The sequence below is a fragment of the Amblyomma americanum genome, chromosome 11, assembly GCF_052857255.1.
Source record: "Amblyomma americanum isolate KBUSLIRL-KWMA chromosome 11, ASM5285725v1, whole genome shotgun sequence".
Taxonomy (NCBI): Eukaryota; Metazoa; Arthropoda; class Arachnida; order Ixodida; family Ixodidae; genus Amblyomma; species Amblyomma americanum.
In genome coordinates, this window is record NC_135507.1 from 21,749,894 (window position 1) to 21,770,596 (window position 20,703).

The window sequence follows — 20,703 nt, forward strand, 5'->3', positions numbered from 1 at the left end:
CCGTCTCGTCGACTGGGACGCCTTCAGGGCCCACTGTAGACAGATGCAAGGAGGCGACATTGTATCTGTGGGGGAGTGGAGCCAACAGCTCAAGGAGGTCCAGGAACTCTACACCAAAGAAGTGGACCGAACCGAACACGCCCCGGAGGTGGATAAGCGACTCCTCAAGCTATGGGAGGCGAGACGCGGACTCACCGCACGGTGGAAAAGACAAAAGCTGAACAGGAAGCTCAAGACCAAGATAGCTGAAATCACCAAGCAGGCGGAGGAGTACGCGACGCAGCTGGCCAGACAAGGATGGCAGCAGTTTAGCAACGCGCTGAACGGCACCCTGAGCACGGCCAGAACGTGGCAGATCCTCAAGTCCCTCATGGACCCAAGCAAAAACAAGTCGGAGAGCGGCAAAGCAATACGAAGGCTGGTGCACCAATACACCGGTACAGATAAACAACTACTGGAGGAGGTCCGGGTCAAATGCTACGGCAACGACCAGGTCGAGTGTTACAAAGAGGAATATCAAGGCGAAGAGAACCCCGTCATGGACAGGCCCATAACCAGGGAAGAGGTGGTCGATGCGATCAGGTCGGCAACAAGAAACACGGCAGCAGGAGCAGACAGAATCCGCAATTCACTGATCAGAAACTTAAGCGACGGAGCTATTGACCAGCTCACCGCGTACCTCAATAAACTATGGCAGGAAGGAACAGTACCCGCCGAATGGAAACACGCGGTCGTGGTGATGATTCCGAAGCCCGGTAAAAAACTACAAGTGGAAAACCTCAGGCCGATATCCCTCACATCGTGCCTAGGCAAGATGTACGAACGAATAATAACGAAGAGAACTCAGTCACACCTGGAGAGAAACCAACTCTACCCTGATAGCATGTACGGGTTTCGAGCCCACCTGTCCACGCAAGACGTACTCCTCCAGCTAAAGGAGGAAGTACTTGAAAAAATGCCGAGAAGCGGAGAAAACGTTGTCATGGCCCTCGACATCAAAGGAGCCTTTGACAACGTAAGCCACGCCGCCATCATGGAAGGCATAAACGACACGAACTGCGGAAGGAGAGCCCATAACTACATCAGGGCCTTCCTAAGCAACCGAACAGCGACCGTAGGGCTAGCCGAGCTGCGAAGTGACGTCTTCGCCACACCCTGCAAAGGAACACCCCAAGGCTCAGTCATATCGCCGGTGCTCTTCAATATGTCAATGCTAAGACTGGCAAGAAAGCTCAAAGAGATCCCGGGTATCAAACACGCCATGTACGCCGACGACATAACCGTGTGGATCACCCAAGGATCGCTAGGAGAAAAACAAGACCGACTACAGGACGCCGCCACCTGCGTAGAAGACTACGTGAAGGAGAGGGGCCTGAAATGCTCGACCGAAAAATCGGAGCTCATCAGAATAGGGAGACACCCTACCCAAGCCCCGCTGGACGTCGTCCTCGAGGGACAACCGATCCCGGAGAAAAACATAATCCGCATTCTGGGCATGTGGCTACAGAGTAGCCGCAAATGCAGCCACACCATCACCCTGCTCAGGAAAGCCACGGAACAAGTAGGAAGAATGATCAGCCGAGTATCCCAAAGAAGATACGGAATGAAGGAAGACGACACCCTAAGACTCGTAAACAACCTAATCGTCAGCAGGGTCACATACTCGCTGCCCTACCACGCAACAACAAAAGCGGAAAGAGAGCAAGCCGACTGTATACTAAGGAAGGCCTACAAGATCGCTCTGCACCTACCCAGGAACACGTCAAATGAAAAATTACTCCAGCTCGGAGTCAGCAACACCTTTGACGAGCTAGCAGAGGCTCAAATGGGTGCGCAATTGACGAGGCTCAGGGGCTCTCCCACAGGAAGGGCGCTCCTAAAAAGGCTAGGTCGGAACGCAAGTGGTCTGGCTGACAGATACACAGAAGTTCCAGACGACCTCAGAAGAACTTTCAACGTGGGACCCTTACCTAAAAATATGGATCCCAACCTACACGAAGAAAGGCGGAGAGCCAGGGCCGAACAGATAAACAGAAGGCTAGGCCAATCCGAAAGCACACTATACACAGACGCTTCTATGTACGCAAGAGCAGAGAAACGCACAGCCGCGGTAGCGGTGGTCAACGGTACAGGGGAAACTATCACCTGCGCTTCAGTAGGGGTGTCAAGGATAGCAGAGGCCGAAGAAATTGCCGTCGCGCTAGCGATAGCCGAAGGCTACAGAAAAGGTCGCTCCCTAAATATCCTAACGGACTCGAAAGAAACATGCAGAAACTATACGAAGGGCAATATCAGCGGCACTGCCCTCAGAATAATCAGCGAGGCGGCAGCCTCAGCTGAAAGAATACCCATACAACATATAATCTGGGTGCCAGCCCACGCAGGCGTAGCAGGAAACGAAAGGGCGGACAGTCTAGCTCGAGGGCTCACTTACCGAGCAGGCTTATCGATCGTCTCGGAGTCACGGCTACTCATATGCGAGGGGGGCTACACAGAGACCCTACAACTATATAGGGGAATCAGAAAGAGATATCCATCACCACACAAAGCACTAAATAGGGAAGAGGCTGTAGGATGGCGTAGGCTACAGACGAACACCTTCCCTAACCTACACACATACAACAAGATATCACCAACGCAATTCAGACCAGACTGCCCCTGGTGCGGCAGTACGCCCACACTCTATCACATCACCTGGGAATGCAAGAGAAACATAGCATTCCACAATCAACAAACACCGAGTGCGGAGCAATGGGAGAGCTGTCTCTTCAGCTGCGAGCTTGAGGTCCAGAGGGCCTTGGTAAAGCACGCAACTGAAGCGGCACAACTCAGTGGAGCCCTGGACTGAGGGCCCACTCTTGCTTGAGGACTCCAGTCGCCAGCACCCAAGCAAGACGACCAGGAAGTCTTCATCCCCGCGAACCTCTTGGAAAGAAATAAAAGTTTTCTCTCTCTCTCTCTCTCTCTCTCCACACCACATGACAGCGTGGCGGCGCCACCACCGCCACCGCGCCGCCACGCTGAAGGCTCGAAATGCTACCGTAATGTAGCTATCGGTACAAAAAAATGAAGTGGAGGAGACACAGCGCTATTTACAACTTGGGTGTTTTATTGAAAGATCACTTGAAAAAAAAAGATATGTACTACATTTTTGCATAGCACGAGGACACGGCTTAATGACATCCTAGTCGAAATCAAGAGAAAGAAATGGGCTTGGGCAGGGCATGTAATGCGAAGGCAAGATAACCGCTGGTCTTTAAGGGTAACGGAGTGGGTTCCAAGAGAAAGTAAGCGTAGCAGGGGGCGGCAGAAGGTGAGGTGGGCGGATGAGATTAAGAAGTTTGCAGGCAAAGGGTGGATGCAGCTGGCAAAGGATAGGGTTAATTGAAGAGACATGGGAGAGGCCTTTGCCCTGCAGTGGGTGTAGTAAGGCTGATGATGATGATGATGAGGACCTGATATACGCAGTTAACAATAAGGTATATGCACGGAAGTAGGCTGTATGGCATGCTTGTTTGTTGGTTTTAATGCGTTGGTACTTGAAGCCTCCTCAGGAATAAAAAAATGTGTCGTCGGAAGCTAATTTTGCTGATGGTCTGGAGGCAACGGACGTCACCAGACTGGAAGCGACCTCACTTCCGGTAAAGACGCTTCTAATACTATCGCATTGCCATACACATAATGTATTTAAATTTAAATGTCCCTGTGATTCTTTTTCTTTTTGTTGTCAAGGGATTTGCTTTATGAAAGTAACTGATCTTACATTTACAAAAAAAAATTGGCGGTGGTTTAGCTTTGGTTAAACCTGGAGTGACGCGATAACTACAGCTTGCCGAGTTGAACTTGGTCACGTGATCATCCACGTGACGAACCACGTGATCAGCCACGGCGCCGCGCCGCCGGCAGCTGCTCTGTACCACGTGACCATCCACGTAACAACATGGCGGCGCAGCCACAGGGTGGCAGGGCCGCCACCGCTTCGGCTTCGCCACGCTGAAGGCTGGAAATGCTACCGTAATGTAGCTATCGCTACAAAATCGGAGTTGTTAGCAGCACTGTATGCCCCTTCAATGGTGTTTCTTTTGTCCTGTCTTCTAACGCGCTTACCTCGGCAAAGCATACACGAGGTAGTCCGAAAACGTGTTCTAGCAATTAATATACCTTTCTCAATGTGGTCGTTGCTGCTGCGTAGGTTTTAGACAGCCCTTGTTCCGCACGACTCCTGCCTGAAGCTAAGAGTCACCATACATTCAGAGAGGTCTACCTCCTTGGTAATTTCTGCCAAGAAGACACTAAGTTCGGTTTCTCCTCTTTTGGCCTTCCAGAAGACGCTGCTGGTGGAAAACCGGAAGGACCACGACATTGCCCTACTCAAGCTGAATGCGCCCGTGACACTGAACGGTCAGGTGCAGCCCATCTGCCTCGAGGAGCTTCAAGACCTCGCGGACAACACTACCTGCTACGTTACCGGCTGGGGTGCCACGCGCGGTAAGAGTCTCCTCTTCCGTCTTAGTGTCCCATGCCGTAGATCGATCGCAGTTTTGACCATCATTGCAATTAATATACGAAAAAAACATGGTCACAGTGTTTAATCACCTGTGCTACACTTTGCTAGCATTCCCAAAAGAAAACAAAAAGTGAAGCTTCCTAACTCTAACTTACTCGAACAGGTAGCATTAAATACCCTCTCCCTCCCCGAACACTATCAACAGTGCTAAGGTGTGCGATTGTTCCTTATTGCATTGTGCTTTCTGTTGACGTTTTCTGTAACCGAGTATTTACAGGGTCATATACAACTCTTTCTAGCCCTTGGATGCCATGTCACTAAAATAAGGCTGTAAGTGTGCAGAGGAAAGCATTCACAAATATGATGGGCCGGCTAGACGGCCTTGGAACATAGTGTAGTGGTTATGGCGTCTGGATCTCATTCAAAGGCAAGGATTTTGTTTTTCTCCGGTCTGTGGCTTGTACCCGGACTTGACGTTCTTACGTTGCGTGCGCAAGGTTAACTACACAAGGCCATATGTAAGCCTTCTGAGCTCTGCATACTAACGCGCATAAGAATCGTGATATTTTACGCTTTCACCTAAACCCATGTGAGAACAGCAGATGCGATCACCGGCCTCACCTCTCGTAACCGTGGCATTCACAGCCTACTTCAGGTCACATAACCGCATGACTCAACACAACCCGGACGTTTTTTTTTTCGCCATCCCGGGAACGCTATTGTTTTTGGTTACAACATACGACGACGGTGCCCAGCTGTCGTCCTTGGGGGCCGTCGTGCAAACTCCCCGCCCTCCATTTCTACCTACAGAAAAGTCTCAATGTCCTTGAGCTAGCGCTGGTCCTTTGTACATACATATCTTGCCCTTGATATTTTTTGCACCATTTGTAATGTCCAGGCCTCTGCAAGCGCAGGGCAGTGTGTGATACGTGCACATATGTGCTGGTCTTTTGAACCTAGGAGCAAAAAGCCGTTGCTTCCGTACAGTTCCTCTCATTCGAAGCTCGTAAAAAGGGGCATTATAGCGTCTTGCTTCAGTAACGCCATGAAAAAATCTTGCACCCACAGGACTGCCAATAGTTTTTATTCTCAGGTTCAGAGGCTCGTTACTGCAGGATACCCCCTCAACGTCTTAGCAGCTGTAGCGGAGGGGATGCTGAAAAAGTTAAAACTTTCTGCCGCTGTCGACCATAGTACCAGTAGAAAAAATGTGTCTGTGATACCCTACATACATGTTGTATCGCATAATTTGAAAAGAATTGGTAAGAGAGCCGGAGTAGATGTTGTCTTTTCAGCTCCTGTGAAATTGAGAAGTCTGTGCGCGCGTGTAAATGGCCCCAAAAAGTCAAATGAAGGTGAACCCATCTGCACAAAAAAGCATGAGGTAAAATTTGTGAAGTGCGTAGAGAATCTGGTTTATTCGATCCCTTTGAGTTGTGGTGGTGCATATGTTGGACAAACTGGTCGTTGTTTGAACGATAGGCTGAGGGAGCACAAAAATGATGTCAAAAACGCTGCCCGCCACATTGGTGTTCACTGTCGTGATTGTTCCTGTCAGCCTCTGTATGACAAAAGCAGAATTGTTGATAGACACAAAGATCAGCTGACTAGAGAACTTATCGAAGCGTCTGAGATCTTGAAGATGGGTCAGAGGTGCGTAAGCACCCCTTCTGTCGCTATCTTGCAGAAAGAACATGAATATTTGCACACGTGTTAGCCTTGTGTTATCATATACGTGCCTGGTTGGAGGGATATCTGTCACGGTTCTGTGTGTGTGTTTTTTTCTGTTTTTCTGTTTTTTCAGTGTCCCTAGCGCCTTTATAAGCATGGCTCACTGAATAAAACATTCTGTTGTTAGTCAGCGCTGTGTATCGTCCTTTCTTGTCCTCTGGCCTTGTGCCGTTGCGCTGTTTCACTGGAAATCATGTCAGACCAACGTGCCCATCAGTTATTGTTGTACGTATGCTCAAATGTGCTGAATCTCGTGGCTGGTAAAAAGGGCGTCATGGATTTCTACGGTCTGCTAAAACGCTCTAACCAACACACTATTCGCCTTCGTGCCCTCGGTAAATGCTATAGAGGCCGAGATGAGCCCGGTTCTCAAGCAGGCCGCCGTGCTCGTGCTGCCCTTGGACGACTGTGCCGCCTACTACAACGAGACATGCGTCATCAACAACCTCATGTACTGCGCCGGGTACGAGGACGGACGCCATGATTCCTGCCACGTAAGGAAACGTATACCGTCTTTGTCAAAAGCTTGGAGCCCAGGGGTGGGGTTCTGCTTTTGATCTGGGTTGTGGGGTTCTCGTTGCATGCGTGGAAGTCCTACCCTTAAAGCGGGAAGTACGATGGTTCTTACCTTCGAGAGATTTCGAACGCCGGGGATCGATAACGAGCTACGCGACCTGGCTCAGAGGCAATTCCGCCTTGGCTGTAAACTTTTTACTAAGCCTGCACCTTCATTCCTGTTACTACTCCCTCCTTTCGAGAACAATTGGGACGGTCCGTTGTGTAATTTCCACACGTTTATTGTATTATCTTAAATCTTCAGTATTCTGTACATGTTCCCAACCCGCAATAGTCCGAAATTTAGGCCTAGCACTATTTAAGATAAACTAAGCGGGAAGTTAATTTTTCTTTCAGGCAGCTTCTACCGTCTTCCGATGTTCCACAGTACCACCGTCATCTGAACGACGCGCTAGCCAACCTTTCCGCTTTTTCTCTCATGACTTTCTTTGCCCCATAACCCAATTTAGCATGCATATAGACTGGTTATGAATCCAATTTCGCCTTCTTCGAGTGAGGTGTCGTGGGCCCTTCTCTCTTGCCCAGGGTGACAGCGGTGGTCCCCTCGTCGTCAAGCAGGCCGGCAGGTGGCAGCTGGCGGGCGTCATTTCGGGCGGTCTTCGATGCGGCGAGCCACGTCATCCAGGCATCTACACCAAGCTCACGCCGCACTACGCGTGGATCCGTGACGTCATTGCGGGCAACGCCACGCCCTCACCCTGACGCCATGTTAAGAAACAAGTAGCAAGCACCTCGAGGTTCAGGCTTATCTATTCTTGTGAGTACAACTATTAGCGCCTGAACCTTAGAGTGTCCCTTGAGGCCTCCACCCCAACTATTGAGCACGGACGAGGGCCGCAGGGCAACCGCTCTTCTTAAGCGACAAATTCTGTAGAGGAAGGTAACATCGCCCTCCATTTTTTTTTCCGATGAAGAAACTTCACACGTACACTGCGCCAATGGGATGCGCTTTTGCAATTTTCGTGGGTTAAGTCGTGTCACTTTCAAATAAAAAAAATTCATTTTGAGTTCCCGGAAAACTCTTGGCAATGCGTGCCGCAAATATGCAAATGATTCCTCACAGACGCCATTATAAACGAGCCGCACAGAACACGAGTTTATTGAGTGGGTTGTTCTCTTTGGCTATTGTCGCACTTTCGTAAACATTCAGCAAAACAATAAGGTATAACTGCAGGCTGTTGGTGGTCTGTCGATGGCATGAGTCTTTTCTTCGGAGTGCTTGAAAAGTAGAGCTCTGTTGTCGGTGGGCTAGCTTTCTTGCATGCCCTGGAACAGGAGAAAAAAAACTTGAAGGGACGCATAAGCTACGCCTTAAAAGAATGATTCGATAGCGATGATAGCTCCTTTCGGCGGCCTGGGGTCCGCTGGTCATTCTCTGCACTTTGCATTCATAGATTGCGGGGATCCCTAGCGCAGTGGTGGAGCGGTTAAGCGTTGCGCCACTGCCCCGGCAGGTGGCTGTTTAATATACAACCACCTTGTGAGACTCACTTGTGAGACTCACTTGTGAGGCTTGAGAGACTCACGTTGCTCTTCCCGAGCAACCTCTCGTTACCGAAATTGTTTTTTTTTTTAGGAAAGGGATTGGCGCAGCTACTGTCTCACATCTGGGTGGACATCTCGACCGCACCGTAAGGGGAAGGATAATGGAAACAATGAAAGAGGAAAGGAAGAATGAGGTGCCGTAGTGGAGGGCTCCGGAATAATTTCGACTACCTGGGGATCTTTAACATCGCACAATACCCGGGCGTCTTTTGCGCAACCTCTAGCAGAGAATCATTAATCTACCTGCCACGATGGGCAAATTGCTCACAATCTGGTGGGCAGGATGTGATGGTCACAAAGTCACGTGACCTAGGTCGCAGGAGGAATAATAATAATAATTGGTTTTTAGGGAAAGGAAATGGCGCAGTATTTGTCTCATATATCGTTGGACACCTGAGCCGCGCCGTAAGGGAAGGGATAAAGGAGGGTGTGAAAGAAGAAAGGAAGAAACAGGTGCCGTAGTGGAGGGCTCCGGAATAATTTCGACCACCTGGGTATCTTTAACGTGCACTCATAGGAGGAATAATAATAACAATAATAAATTGGAAGATTGGTTTTTTGGGGAAAGGAAATGGCGCAGTATCTGTCTCACATATCGGCGGGCACCTGAACCGCGCCGTAAAGGAAGGTCGGTAAAGGAGGGAGTGAGAGAATAAAGGAAGAAAGAGGTGCCGTAGTGGAGGGCTCCGGGATAATTTCAACTACCTGTGGATCTTGTGCACTGACATCGCACAGCACACGGGTGCCTTATGCGTTTCGCCTCCATCGAAATGCACCCGCCGCGGTCGGGCTCGAATCCGGGAACTCCGGATCAGTAGCTGAGCACTCCAACCATTGAGCCACCGTGGCGGGTACGCAGGAGGACCAACTGCTTTTTCGCCCGGCCGACGCTGTATTTTATTCAGAACGGGAGCTTTAACGCTATTGCGTTAAAATGCACACGAAAATAAAGACAACTGATGTCAAACCTAAAGTTGGAGGGGCGTTTGGGTGTTTTAGTCGAATAATTTTAAATGCAAGTTTTGAGGCTTAACGTCCAGAAGCGAGATATGGGCTGTGAGGGAAGCCGTGGGAGGGGGGGGGGGGGGGGGGGGGGGGGCTCTTGATTAATGTAGACCACCTTGGTTCTTTAACGTGCGCTAATATAGGAAAGAGCGCGCGTGTTTTGTCGTTTCGCGGACTGATAGCCATCAAGCACGGACCATCTGCATTTTGCCTTCTGACGAGATAAATCTTTTGCAATCCAGTCCATCGAAATGCGGCGTCCGCTATCAGGACTCCATCCCGCGACCTTGGAATCGGTACCTTTGGATACATTTATGGAACCTTGGGTCCTTGGGACCTTGGAATCAGTTTATGAAATGATAGCCCGTGAGGATCTGAATCAAAAACAAAGCTGCATTTTTTGCTCTAGGTAGTGGTCAGCGAACCTGACTGCACTTGCGGCCAAGATCGGATTGCTTGAGTACAGAAATCATTCTCAGTCGAGTCCACGATTGATCTCTACGGAATGACAGTTTATTGATATTCGTGTGAAAAATACGGAGAAGGGGCTTCGGGGCACACCGTTAGTCGAGGGATCCGAATTAATCTCAACCATCGGCGGTTCTTCAATGGGCTCCAGAGTCTCGTATACCATCTTCATTGAAATGCGGACGTCGCAGCCGGAATTGAACTCGCGACCTTGTGCCTGGCAGTCAAACGTCATCAAGCCGCAACGACGCGTGCTTCAATCGATCAAACAGTCAGAAATTCAGTCCCGACTAAAGCGCCGATGGGTTACCCTGAAAGCGAACTTTTTGCCTTTGCGGTCCCACCCGCGAACACCCCGAAGTCGTGTTTGTATAAGCTCGTTTCCATAGCCAACTTTCTGCGCAGTTTGAAACACCCCCGAAGTCGTGTTTGTATAAGCTCGTTTCCATAGCCAACTTTCTGCGCAGTTTGAAACACCCCCGAAGTCGTGTTTGTATAAGCTCGTTTCCATAGCCAACTTTCTGCGCAGTTTGAAACACCCCCGAAGTCGTGTTTGTATAAGCTCGTTTCCATAGCCAACTTTCTGCGCAGTTTGAAACACCCCCGAAGTCGTGTTTGTATAAGCTCGTTTCCATAGCCAACTTTCTGCGCAGTTTGAAACACCCCCGAAGTCGTGTTTGTATAAGCTCGTTTCCATAGCCAACTTTCTGCGCAGTTTGAAACACCCCCGGAGTCGTGTTTGTATAAGCTCGTTTCCATAGCCCACTTTCTGCGCAGTTTTAATTACCTTTGCTCTTTTTCTTTTATACTTTTTTTGCCAGGAAAGGCGCTGCTAGCCTACGAGGTGATGAACACCTGCTGACGAGCGAAATCCAGTTTTTATTTTTACTTTTTTATGCAAATCTGACACCTACCTTTTTGGCATCTTTCTTGGGACTGTATTTTCACCACGATTGCTGCGTTTTAAATGTGCTTCCTTGCTTCCTATCCGTGTTACCTTTTCCGCCCGTGTGCTGTGCGATGTCAGTGCACGTTAAAGATCCCCATGTGGTCGAAATTATTCCGGAGTCCTCCACTACGACAACTCTTTCCTCCTTTCTTCTTTCACTCCCTCCTTTATCCCTTCCCTTACGGCGCGGTTCAGGTGTCCGCCGATATATGAGACAGATACTGCGCCATTTCGTTCCACCCGTCGCGGTGGCTCAGTGGTTAGAGCGCTCGGCTACTGATCCGGAGTTCCCGGGTTCGAACCCGACCGCGGCGGCTGCGTTTTTATGGAGGAAAAACGCTAAGGCGCCAGTGTGATGTGCGATGTCAGTGCACGTTAAAGATCCCCAGGTGGTCGAAATTATTCCGGAGCCCTCCACTATACGGCACCTCTCTCTTCCTTTCTTCTTTCACTCCCTCCTTTATCCCTTCCCTTACGGCGCGGTTCAGGTGTCCAACGATATACGAGACAGATACTGCGCCATTTTCTTTCCCCCAAAAAACCAATTATTCTATTTCATTAATTTTCTTTTCTTCTTCTTTTCATTTTGCCTAGGTCGTCACAGCCAGCACCGCGCTAACTCACCTCAAGGAGACAGCGTTTCCTCGCCTCTCGTGCCTGGGAAACAACAAAACAACCACCACGTTATCAGAAAAGCAATAAAGATGAACGTTAGGAAAACACCGCACACGGCTTCCAGTGAGTGGGTCACTGGCAGCGAAGACGGCAAGGGGCGACGCTCACCAGGTGCTCGGGTATCCTCCAACGGTACGTACTGGCGATGCACTGCTTGCACTTCTTGGCCACCTCCTGAAAGGCGCGCCAACGGACGCCGTCAGTGCTGACGATGGGTTCTTCGGTGGACGTGAAAATAAGGAGCACCTTCGCTAAACACGACGCCTAAATACGAACGATTAACCGCAGTGATGAAGAGGGCGCAAGACGCGACTGCTCATTCTGAAAGAAATTGAAGACGCGCCGTTGTTTGCCGTGTTTCCTGGTCCTCGGATGAAATAAGATCGTTCGGAAAAGAAAAAAGCTGACAGTTTGGCGCTTGCTGCGCAAATCGCGGAGATGGCCATTTATGCGATAACGATAGCGCTTTTCATTTTTCTATAGTTACTTATAATCACTACATAAACGCTCACACACTGTGGCTTCATCGGAGTGAAGAGGCCCGTGCCTCGAGCTGTGAAACGAATCAAGTGGATCAATGACTCAAGTGAATTAGGTGAATCAGTGAACGCACCCCCGAATTTTCCAGACATATTCTGCAAAAAAAAAAGGGGGGGGGGCATTCATCACGCAACTAACTACAGCGCTTCATTTTTATTGGTATGCTATACGTGAACATGACTGATAAGTTTATATATCCTGTGCAAGATAACGCATGCAGGCAAGCACTTACAGGTTCCTGTATCTTTTGTTGGCACTCCTCCAAAAGGCGGTACTTCAGGTTGGTCTGCGTAAGTGAACGGTGGAGAATAATTTAACAAATCATACATTAATCATTTATTCGTCACATGACGCCTTTCCTTCTCTCCCGTTTTGGAAGTAGCTGCGAATTTCGAAATTTTAAGAGCTCAAGTTCATGAACGGCCATTAGCTGCCTATTTAAACAGTTTATCTTGCTGAAGACATTTGTTCATTAATCGCACCCAGTTTCTGAACTAGTTTTGCCTTTCGGCATTATATGGGAAGGCTGCAAAGTATTCTTTGTAGTTTTGCAACGAAGGTCGCCTCAATTTTATTGCATTCGCAAAGTAAGGTGAGATTCATAATGTTCGATCATATATTTGCGAAATATCTTTTCCACACTGCCGCGAAAATGCTTTGCTGCCTGCTCAGCCGGATGACCAGCTAAAATTGGCAGACTGGACCAGGTGGGAGGTGGCAGCTAGAGGACTCCTAGACTGAGGAGTACTCGCAAGAAATCTCTGTCAACTTCCACTTTATCTGAATCATATTTATTCCTCCTACCATAAAATACCCAGACAGAAAGGTTTCTTAAATGATTGAAACTTGGTAACGTTACTCGATCGTTAGAACATTCTGTTCAGGAGGGGGGAGGGGGTAGGATGCCTTTGCACTGAGAGCATTCTTACCCCGGACAAGCATTTCCGGTACAACTGTGGCACCTGAAAGTATGGACAAAAGAACACTCATATCACAACTCTGTGCGTATTAGAGTTTGTCCCGCTCTATGCGAGTAGCTGCAGAGAAATCTTACATCCAGTGAGTGGACCTCGTTGGCGGCTTCGTTGTCATTCATGTACTCCTCAGCGCACTTTCTGCAGCGCTGAATTTCTTCCTGCAAAATGGTCAGCCAAAAGAAAAAAAAGAACGCCACTGTAAGACTATTCGTTGCAAACTTCTATTTGTAATAACTTCACAAGGAGAAGTAATGCGTATTCATACCCAGAAATTCTGGACAAAAGCATTTTTGAACGGGAACGAGTTTATGAAAGTAATTTCTTCATGTATTGTAAGATATGACTACAACAATAAATATATCCGCAGGTCCCCCCTTGGCAGGCTTGCATTTTTTTTGCTGCTAATATTTTTGCTATCGTCAAGGGCGTCCCCATCGGTTCTTTAAGGCACCTGGCTTAACTACTCGATGCGAGCAAAGGAAAAAGCTTAAAAGAAAGATCTTGCTGCGCATCGCTAGAATGAACCATTGCTCAATATTTCCATAACAGTACCTTACAGTATTTCAATTTTCAAAATTTTTGTCAAGGAATGTTGGACTTGTGTTCGGCATAATCCCACATGACGAAAAATTCATGAAGGGTTTTGAGTAAAAATTTGGTTTCGTTTCAGAACACACTTTATTAAGTTTCTTGTGTATATATAAGGTATACAGCCTTTATAATGAAATCAACAGCGCGACTAGGAATGTTAGTATATGATCGCATTTAAGTATGCAAGAATTAATCAGACCGCTGGGACAATAGGTTGCAAGACCAGAATGCGTTTAATAAGCGGTATCCCGAACAAAAACAGTTACGTCATTGCACATGCTTCCTGCATAGAGAACAGAATAATGCAGATAAAGAACTTAGACGAACCGACAAGAAGCCACATAATTTGAACTGAAAATGAAAAGCTGATATCTTGGTGGAGGCTTTCACTAGTTTGAAAACCTAAGGCGAGGAAATATTTCTCTCTAAACCTCGTATTTTTGCACATCCGTGACTGAGAATGTCTTTTCTATCCATGTACTTAAATGATTTCTGATAAAAGTTACCAAACCTTCTCAGCTCCAACTTGCAGGCCAACCTTACAACCATTATAAGGTCTGTCCTGGTACAACGCTAAGGCGATACAGCCTCCTCTTTATCGTTTCGGCCTCGTAACGCTGTTGTATTAATTGATATTGGCTTTCTCATTCATCTTTCGAGGCCGGAAGACAAATCTCGCCCTTGCTACTAAAATACTGATCCAGTCTAACTACTGTCCGGTGCGATGAAAGCGCATCAGCAAATATGCGTTTGCAATATCGAATTTTTGGAGATAACAACAACACAAAAATCCAAGTTCTGCGCTTATCTAACTAGCCCCGCCGCGGTGGCTCAGTGGTTAGGGCGCTCGACTACTGATCCGGAGTTCCCGGGTTCGAACCCGACCGCGGCGGCTGCGTTTTTATGGAGGAAAAACGCTAAGGCGCCCGTGTGCTGTGCGATGTCAGTGCACGTTAAAGATCCCCAGGTGGTCGAAATTATGCCGGAGCCCTCCACTACGGCGCCTATTATTCCTTTCTTATTTCACTCCCTCCTTTATCCCTTCCCTTACGGCGCGGTTCAGGTGTCCAAAGATATATGAGACAGATACTGCGCCATTTCCTTTCCCCAAAAACCAATTATTATTATTATTATTATTATTATTATTATTATTATTATTATTATTATTATTATTGTTATTATTATTATTGTTATTATTGTTATTATTATTATTATTATTATTATTATTATTATTATTATTATTATTATTATTATTATTATTATTATTATTATTATTATTATTATTATTATTATTATTATTATTATCTAACTAGCAAACTTTAAACAGTAGCGTGCTGCCGGTTTCGTGACTCATCCCATCTAGAGGCCGAATCCTGGTAACTACTTCAGCGTTATTAATCAGTAACCAAATCTAACGAGGCGGTTTACGAACGAGCATGTTGTGTGCTGCTGTGGATTTTTGCAGTGCTACAGAAAACATAAAAAAAAACGACAAAGAAAGCACCGCGGTTGTACCCTTAGAGAAAAACTCGTGGTTGACGCTTATGCTTTGAAATAGTTCGCGCGTAAAACGCACCGTAGTAAATGCTGCTTCATGAAAAATATAAAAGGAAGGCCGTGAATCGTGCATCGGAAAATACTGGATTCGCCCGCGACCTTGCAGTTCAGTTTCACTAAGCTTGAGCGCACCCTAACCGCAAACCCTAAACGAATGCTAAAGCGTCTGCATTTTGTCGATTACCAATTCGTAATGCATGCCTTTGATCATAGCGATAGCTTGAAAACACAATCAATACAGAGAGAATGCCTTACCGGCTGCCTGAATCTTCGAGGGCAGGCATCCTTCACCCTTTCTCTGGGGGGTTTCTGCAAGCAAGAATAAAAAAAAGAACAAGATTGGCAATGAGTAATTTACATATGTAAACATTGAACACAGTAAACCTAGACTGTTTATGCAGAGCAGTAGGGTAAATGAACTTGCTTCGCATAGATGAGACGGCTAAGAGCGGCAAGAACGCAAGCGTTAGCATTGATGCATGAATTTTTGTGCTAGCGTAGTTTTAATTGGATGGCGTACGTGATTTTTTTTTTTTGCGCACAATATGTACCAAAACCTGCTTCGTACTCCGGCGAGGTGCAAATTGTAATGAAAAAAATACTGAGATGACTCTAGAGTGACGCAAAACGCGTTCCTTAAATTTAAAAGTGAAATAAGTTGTTGATTTGAGCAAAATTTTCGCATGTTCAATATACGGAATGAACTGCCTAAGACTTTCATGCCCGCCAGAGCGACTTTGAGGTTCTACTGCCAAGAATGAGGTCCGGGGTTTGATCCCCGGCCGTAGCGGTCACATTTTTACGCAGATGGATGCGACATTAAACGCGAAGATCTGCATGATATTTTAGCCATGACGCCCTTGTCGCTTCGATAGTGCGACGGCCCGTTTTTGGAAGTGATATACTAAGACCGCATGTCTTTCTTTTTCAATCAATCTCTTGGTGTGTTTGCGCCCACATTTGAATTCCAGGAAACCCTAATAATTAAAAACAAACAAAAGGCCTTTTTATGATTTACGACGAAACGCAGTAAGGCGTCAGAAGTGGCGTGAAGTGTCCCACTTTGAGTAGATATCGCATGGTGCGTTTCTCTCTGCAGGACATCAACCTAACCCCCCCCCCCCTTTTTTTTCTGTATTGATATATGTGAACTGTCATTCGCCAGCGTGACAGCAGCTAGATTATGATACCAGATAAGATAACATGCGTGAAGTTTGAGTAGAATGAAACAATTTTGGGCCCAGTACACGGATTTTGTGCGTCTAGGATCTTCCCATTTGATAAGCTGACAAACGCCGGCATTGCCATCCCATCGGGCATTGAAACTGCCCCCCCAAAAAATCTGAAGCCTGCATGACGGCCCCAGGAATAAAATAAAGCGATATGGACCATGGAGAATGTTTATTTCTCTGATTTGGTCCAGATTTTGGCGCCCTGTCTCTATGTAGTTTTGCATCCGGTGTTTTGTTCCTACTCATGAGTAGCACCCTAATGAAGTAAAACAAGTTGAAGCGTAACAAAAGATAAGCATTGATATCAAGTACCATAAGAAGCAATAAAACTCACCCTTGGCATGCAGATGCTTCTCACTTGTGCTTCCTGCAGATGAAAGCGTGATATGACCGATAAGAGCACTCTGTACAGAGCAGATAACGTGTGCAGGTTACAGAACTTTCCAAGAATTTAGTTACGCGATCCGTACGCTGCTTCAGATCTGGTATTGAGCAATTGTCTTGATGGAACGCCTTATTGAGAAAGTGGTCTTTATTTCCATAAGCAACACTGAGATGACTCGGTCTTCGCACATGCCTAAACTTGTCTTGCTGTGCAATTTTCAAATCGTTTTTGCGCTGCTTCGTGTGCTACAAAAGTATTCTGCGTGGGCTGTGTTTATTTTTGCCCTAAAGCTCAGTGTTCTGGCTTTTCACACGTTTCTTCCTGTTCAGTAAATTTAAGCAGTGATGCCTCTAGAAAAACGTGAGATCCCTACAGTTATTCCGATATCCAACACGGTGTTATTCCAAATTCAAGTCCCCTTTTGTTTACAAAAAGGGGCACCCTCGAAATTAAAGTCAAAAGAGCTACAACTGGGGCTAGTTGGAAATGCATCCTTGAAGGTATTGGTGAGCGCTACCAAAATACGGAATGGGACGAACACAGCCCTTTGTCCTGTGTGTTCGTTCCTTTCCGTATTTTGATAGCGCTCGCCAATACCTTCAAAGAACACTCGAAATATGGAAGCGTGAGTGCCTACCCTATTGAAAAATGTGTACAGGTCTGAATAGGCCGACAGTTAGGATTATGGCACATTTCGTTTAACATTATAGGATGAAGCTTCCAAAGCGATTCAGCCTTTGAGTGACTCCTTAGTGGCGGGCTCCGTATAACTTCGATTACCCGTGGTTATTTTCCGTGCACTTACATACTTACATCATACAGTGCATGCAAGTCGTGGGTTCGAACCCGCACGCTGCGGTAGCACCTCGATGGAGGAAAAATGTGAAAGGTCCGTGTACTGTGCGTTGTTAGTGCTCGTTAGGAACCCCAGGTGGTCGAAATTATCCGGAGCCCTCCACTACGGCGTCCTTCATAGACTGAGCCGCTTTGGGACGTCCATCCTATAAATCCAAACCAAATGTGCCATAATCCTATTTGCTGACCCATTCAAACCTATATACATTTTTCAGTAGGGTAGAATCGAAGCACGTTTTTTTCCCCATGAAATTAGGTCATCAAAAGAGGCAGGGCGCAGAGAATAACGGGCTGGTTAATTCTGCGTTAATACGGCACACACTATATATCGTACGTTCATTTCAGTGCGCTCGGGGCGCTGCTTTCGGAGAGGGGGGGGGGGGGGGGGGGGGGGACTTACGTATGCGTAGGACGCGTCTTCATGCAGATTGGACTTTTCAACGCAGGCCTCGCAAACGGCTTTCTCCACCTGGTAGGAATATTTTAGGCGTCGCATTCAGCGCCAGGTCACGTAAAGTTGTGTTTGATTAGGAAGCATTGCAAAATAGACAGTGCAAGTTACATTTTTGCTGGCCACGTAGTCCAAGACGACGAGGATGACCACATATTAATAACGGAATAACAGCAAACGCCCTTTTCATGACGTGAACGAATGTGGCCTTCTTATTTATTCAAGACTGGCTAAAAGAGAGCAATAGCAGTACTTACAAATTGGTGTTTGTAGTACCAATCGCAGGTCTTTCGAAGCAACTCTTTTCTTGTGGGCTGAGAGTGAAAATCGAGTGAAACAACGCTTACAGATTTAGTGAAAATGTCATTAGTCATATATATGGAATGTAATGTCATATATATATATATATAAATATATATATATATATATATATATATATATATATATATATATATATATATATATATATATATATATATATATATATATATATATATATATATATATATATATATATATATATATATATATAGCAGGCAAGGTAAAGGAAATGAGGGACTCGTTTTGACAAACTTATGAAGGGAGCCAAAAGTCACCGAAACCAAGGTGCATAGGGGAATGTTTAATTATTTTTTAAATGTGTAGTGCTAATCAGTAGGACAATAATGCTCAAGTGCTCAGATTAATCTATCGCTTAAAGAAAATTACTAATAAAGCAGCAGAAAAAACAACAAAAAAATTAAACATTCCCCTATGCACCTTGGTTTCGGTGACTGTTCGCTCCTCATATATATATATATATATATATATATATATATATATATATATATATATATATATATATATATATATATATATATATATATATATATATATATATATATATATATATATATATATATATACATACATATATATATATATATATATATATATATATATATATATATATATATATATATATATATATATATATATATATATATATATATATATATATATATATAGCCTGGTAACTTATTTATTTATTTGTTTCGGGCAGTATTTTGATTATATCCACGAGACATCGCAAAACACTTCGCACACAAAAAAAAACAAGAAAATATCTTACGATTTGTCCTCGACTGAGGAAAGAACAATAATGAGAAGCAGCGCACATCAGACACTTCAAATATATGGAAATATTGGAAATCACCAAATTGCAAGGATAAGACGTTTCAAGAACGTACTCAGAAAGTCTCGTACATCACAGAAGACCGAACTAATCGAGAAACCAGTTAATAGCGTTAACACTGAAAGCAGAAGCGTGCTAGTATAAGTTTCGACTTTCAGAAGAGTGGCGAACCGGGCTAGTTGGTGCGCGTTTGATATTTTTCGAAAGTGCTGAAACAACACGGACAAAAAAGAAACATACAGGGACGAGCGCATAGGTGTTTTGAGCACGCCTCATAATGCTACGCATCATGGAGCATAACTATTTTTAACTATTTTCGCACGACTTTCGATATCTTATGTTTCGATATCTTACGTGTAGTACGGGTTGTTGAAAAGAATTTTTTTGCTATTACTCTTTATATAGGTACATATTTCTGAGATTAAAAGACTAGCGGCAATCATTCAGAACAAAATACTTATCAGTGCCCACAGGAATGGATGCAGATAAACACCGGGATGAATTTCTGACAAGGTCCGTTACAAAAATTTCTTTAGACAGTCAACAGACGATACAAACCCTATAGATAGCCTATATACATTCATGGCCACAAACTTTTAGCAAACTTTTGTCTTAGGCTGTTTATAGACTATGGGTAAGGAAAATGAAATATCTATAGCAATGCTACAGAGTATATAAGAAGTCTATAGAAAGTCTACAGGTCATTTTTATAAGGGAATTTGTAAGGGCATTCGTGCATTCGCCGCCGGTCCACGGGCTCCTTCATTTTTCCAATTTTTCTTCCTTCACACCAAAAGAACCCAGAGCTAAGCCTGGCGGTAGCTTCATCGGGCCGAAAAATGTTTGTTGATTTGTACAATAACAAAGATGCACTTGCAACCCATTCGCATATATAAAGAAATCAAAGGCTCGACGGAATCGGACCTAGCGGGGTATTATCTTAACGAATAAAAAAAAGTATTCACTGGCAAAGTTTTTAAAAAATAAAAACAAAAAACACTGATGTTTCAGCGCCCATACGGGTGCCTTGATCACATTAAAACAAAGGAACAGGTCAATCATTTTATTGCGTGAGGACGGTTATATTAATATTTCCGTATGGGCGCCGAAACGTCAATGGTTTTTCTCTAGCGCAAGTTTTGGTGAGTGTATATTTTTGTCGATCGGTATCAGCATACAGTTGATCCTCATTATAATAAAGTTGAAGGGGCACGGCGATTACTTCGTTATAGCCGTAGCTTCGTTATAGCCCGTGTTGACCGAGCTTCCAAGGGGAACCGTCATTCCTTCGTTATATCCACATTTCATTATAAAATAACCGCTTCGTTCTAACGAGGTTCAACTTTATACATGCAAAATGACACTTCTCTATACAAATGTTCACTTTGCACACGTATGAATATTTACTGTTTCTTTCAATTAAAGCTGTGAAAGACTGCTCTTACCCGAGGCAAGCACTTCTTCCTCATCGTCCACACCTGCGAA

At 45.5% G+C, this 20,703-nt stretch overlaps 2 protein-coding genes across 2 annotated transcripts in view; one reads left to right on the top strand and one right to left on the bottom strand.

Moving 5' to 3' along the window:
• Positions 1 to 11,504, top strand: part of LOC144111276 (transmembrane protease serine 9-like) — a 29,963-nt gene extending 18,459 nt beyond the window's left edge. The window contains exons 7-10 of the mRNA XM_077644511.1: positions 4,326 to 4,488; positions 6,587 to 6,732; positions 7,340 to 7,571; positions 11,376 to 11,504. Of these exons, the coding sequence (XP_077500637.1) occupies positions 4,326 to 4,488; positions 6,587 to 6,732; positions 7,340 to 7,516 (486 nt within the window). The 3' untranslated portion in view covers positions 7,517 to 7,571; positions 11,376 to 11,504. The remainder of the gene's footprint in view (positions 1 to 4,325; positions 4,489 to 6,586; positions 6,733 to 7,339; positions 7,572 to 11,375) is intronic.
• Positions 7,890 to 20,703, bottom strand: part of LOC144111277 (uncharacterized) — a 75,539-nt gene continuing 62,725 nt past the window's right edge. The window contains exons 13-23 of the mRNA XM_077644513.1: positions 20,664 to 20,696; positions 18,302 to 18,358; positions 17,994 to 18,062; positions 16,688 to 16,720; positions 15,377 to 15,430; positions 13,051 to 13,131; positions 12,926 to 12,958; positions 12,229 to 12,282; positions 11,565 to 11,630; positions 11,406 to 11,438; positions 7,890 to 8,080 (exon numbers count right to left, since the gene is read on the bottom strand). Of these exons, the coding sequence (XP_077500639.1) occupies positions 8,063 to 8,080; positions 11,406 to 11,438; positions 11,565 to 11,630; positions 12,229 to 12,282; positions 12,926 to 12,958; positions 13,051 to 13,131; positions 15,377 to 15,430; positions 16,688 to 16,720; positions 17,994 to 18,062; positions 18,302 to 18,358; positions 20,664 to 20,696 (531 nt within the window). The 3' untranslated portion in view covers positions 7,890 to 8,062. The remainder of the gene's footprint in view (positions 8,081 to 11,405; positions 11,439 to 11,564; positions 11,631 to 12,228; positions 12,283 to 12,925; positions 12,959 to 13,050; positions 13,132 to 15,376; positions 15,431 to 16,687; positions 16,721 to 17,993; positions 18,063 to 18,301; positions 18,359 to 20,663; positions 20,697 to 20,703) is intronic.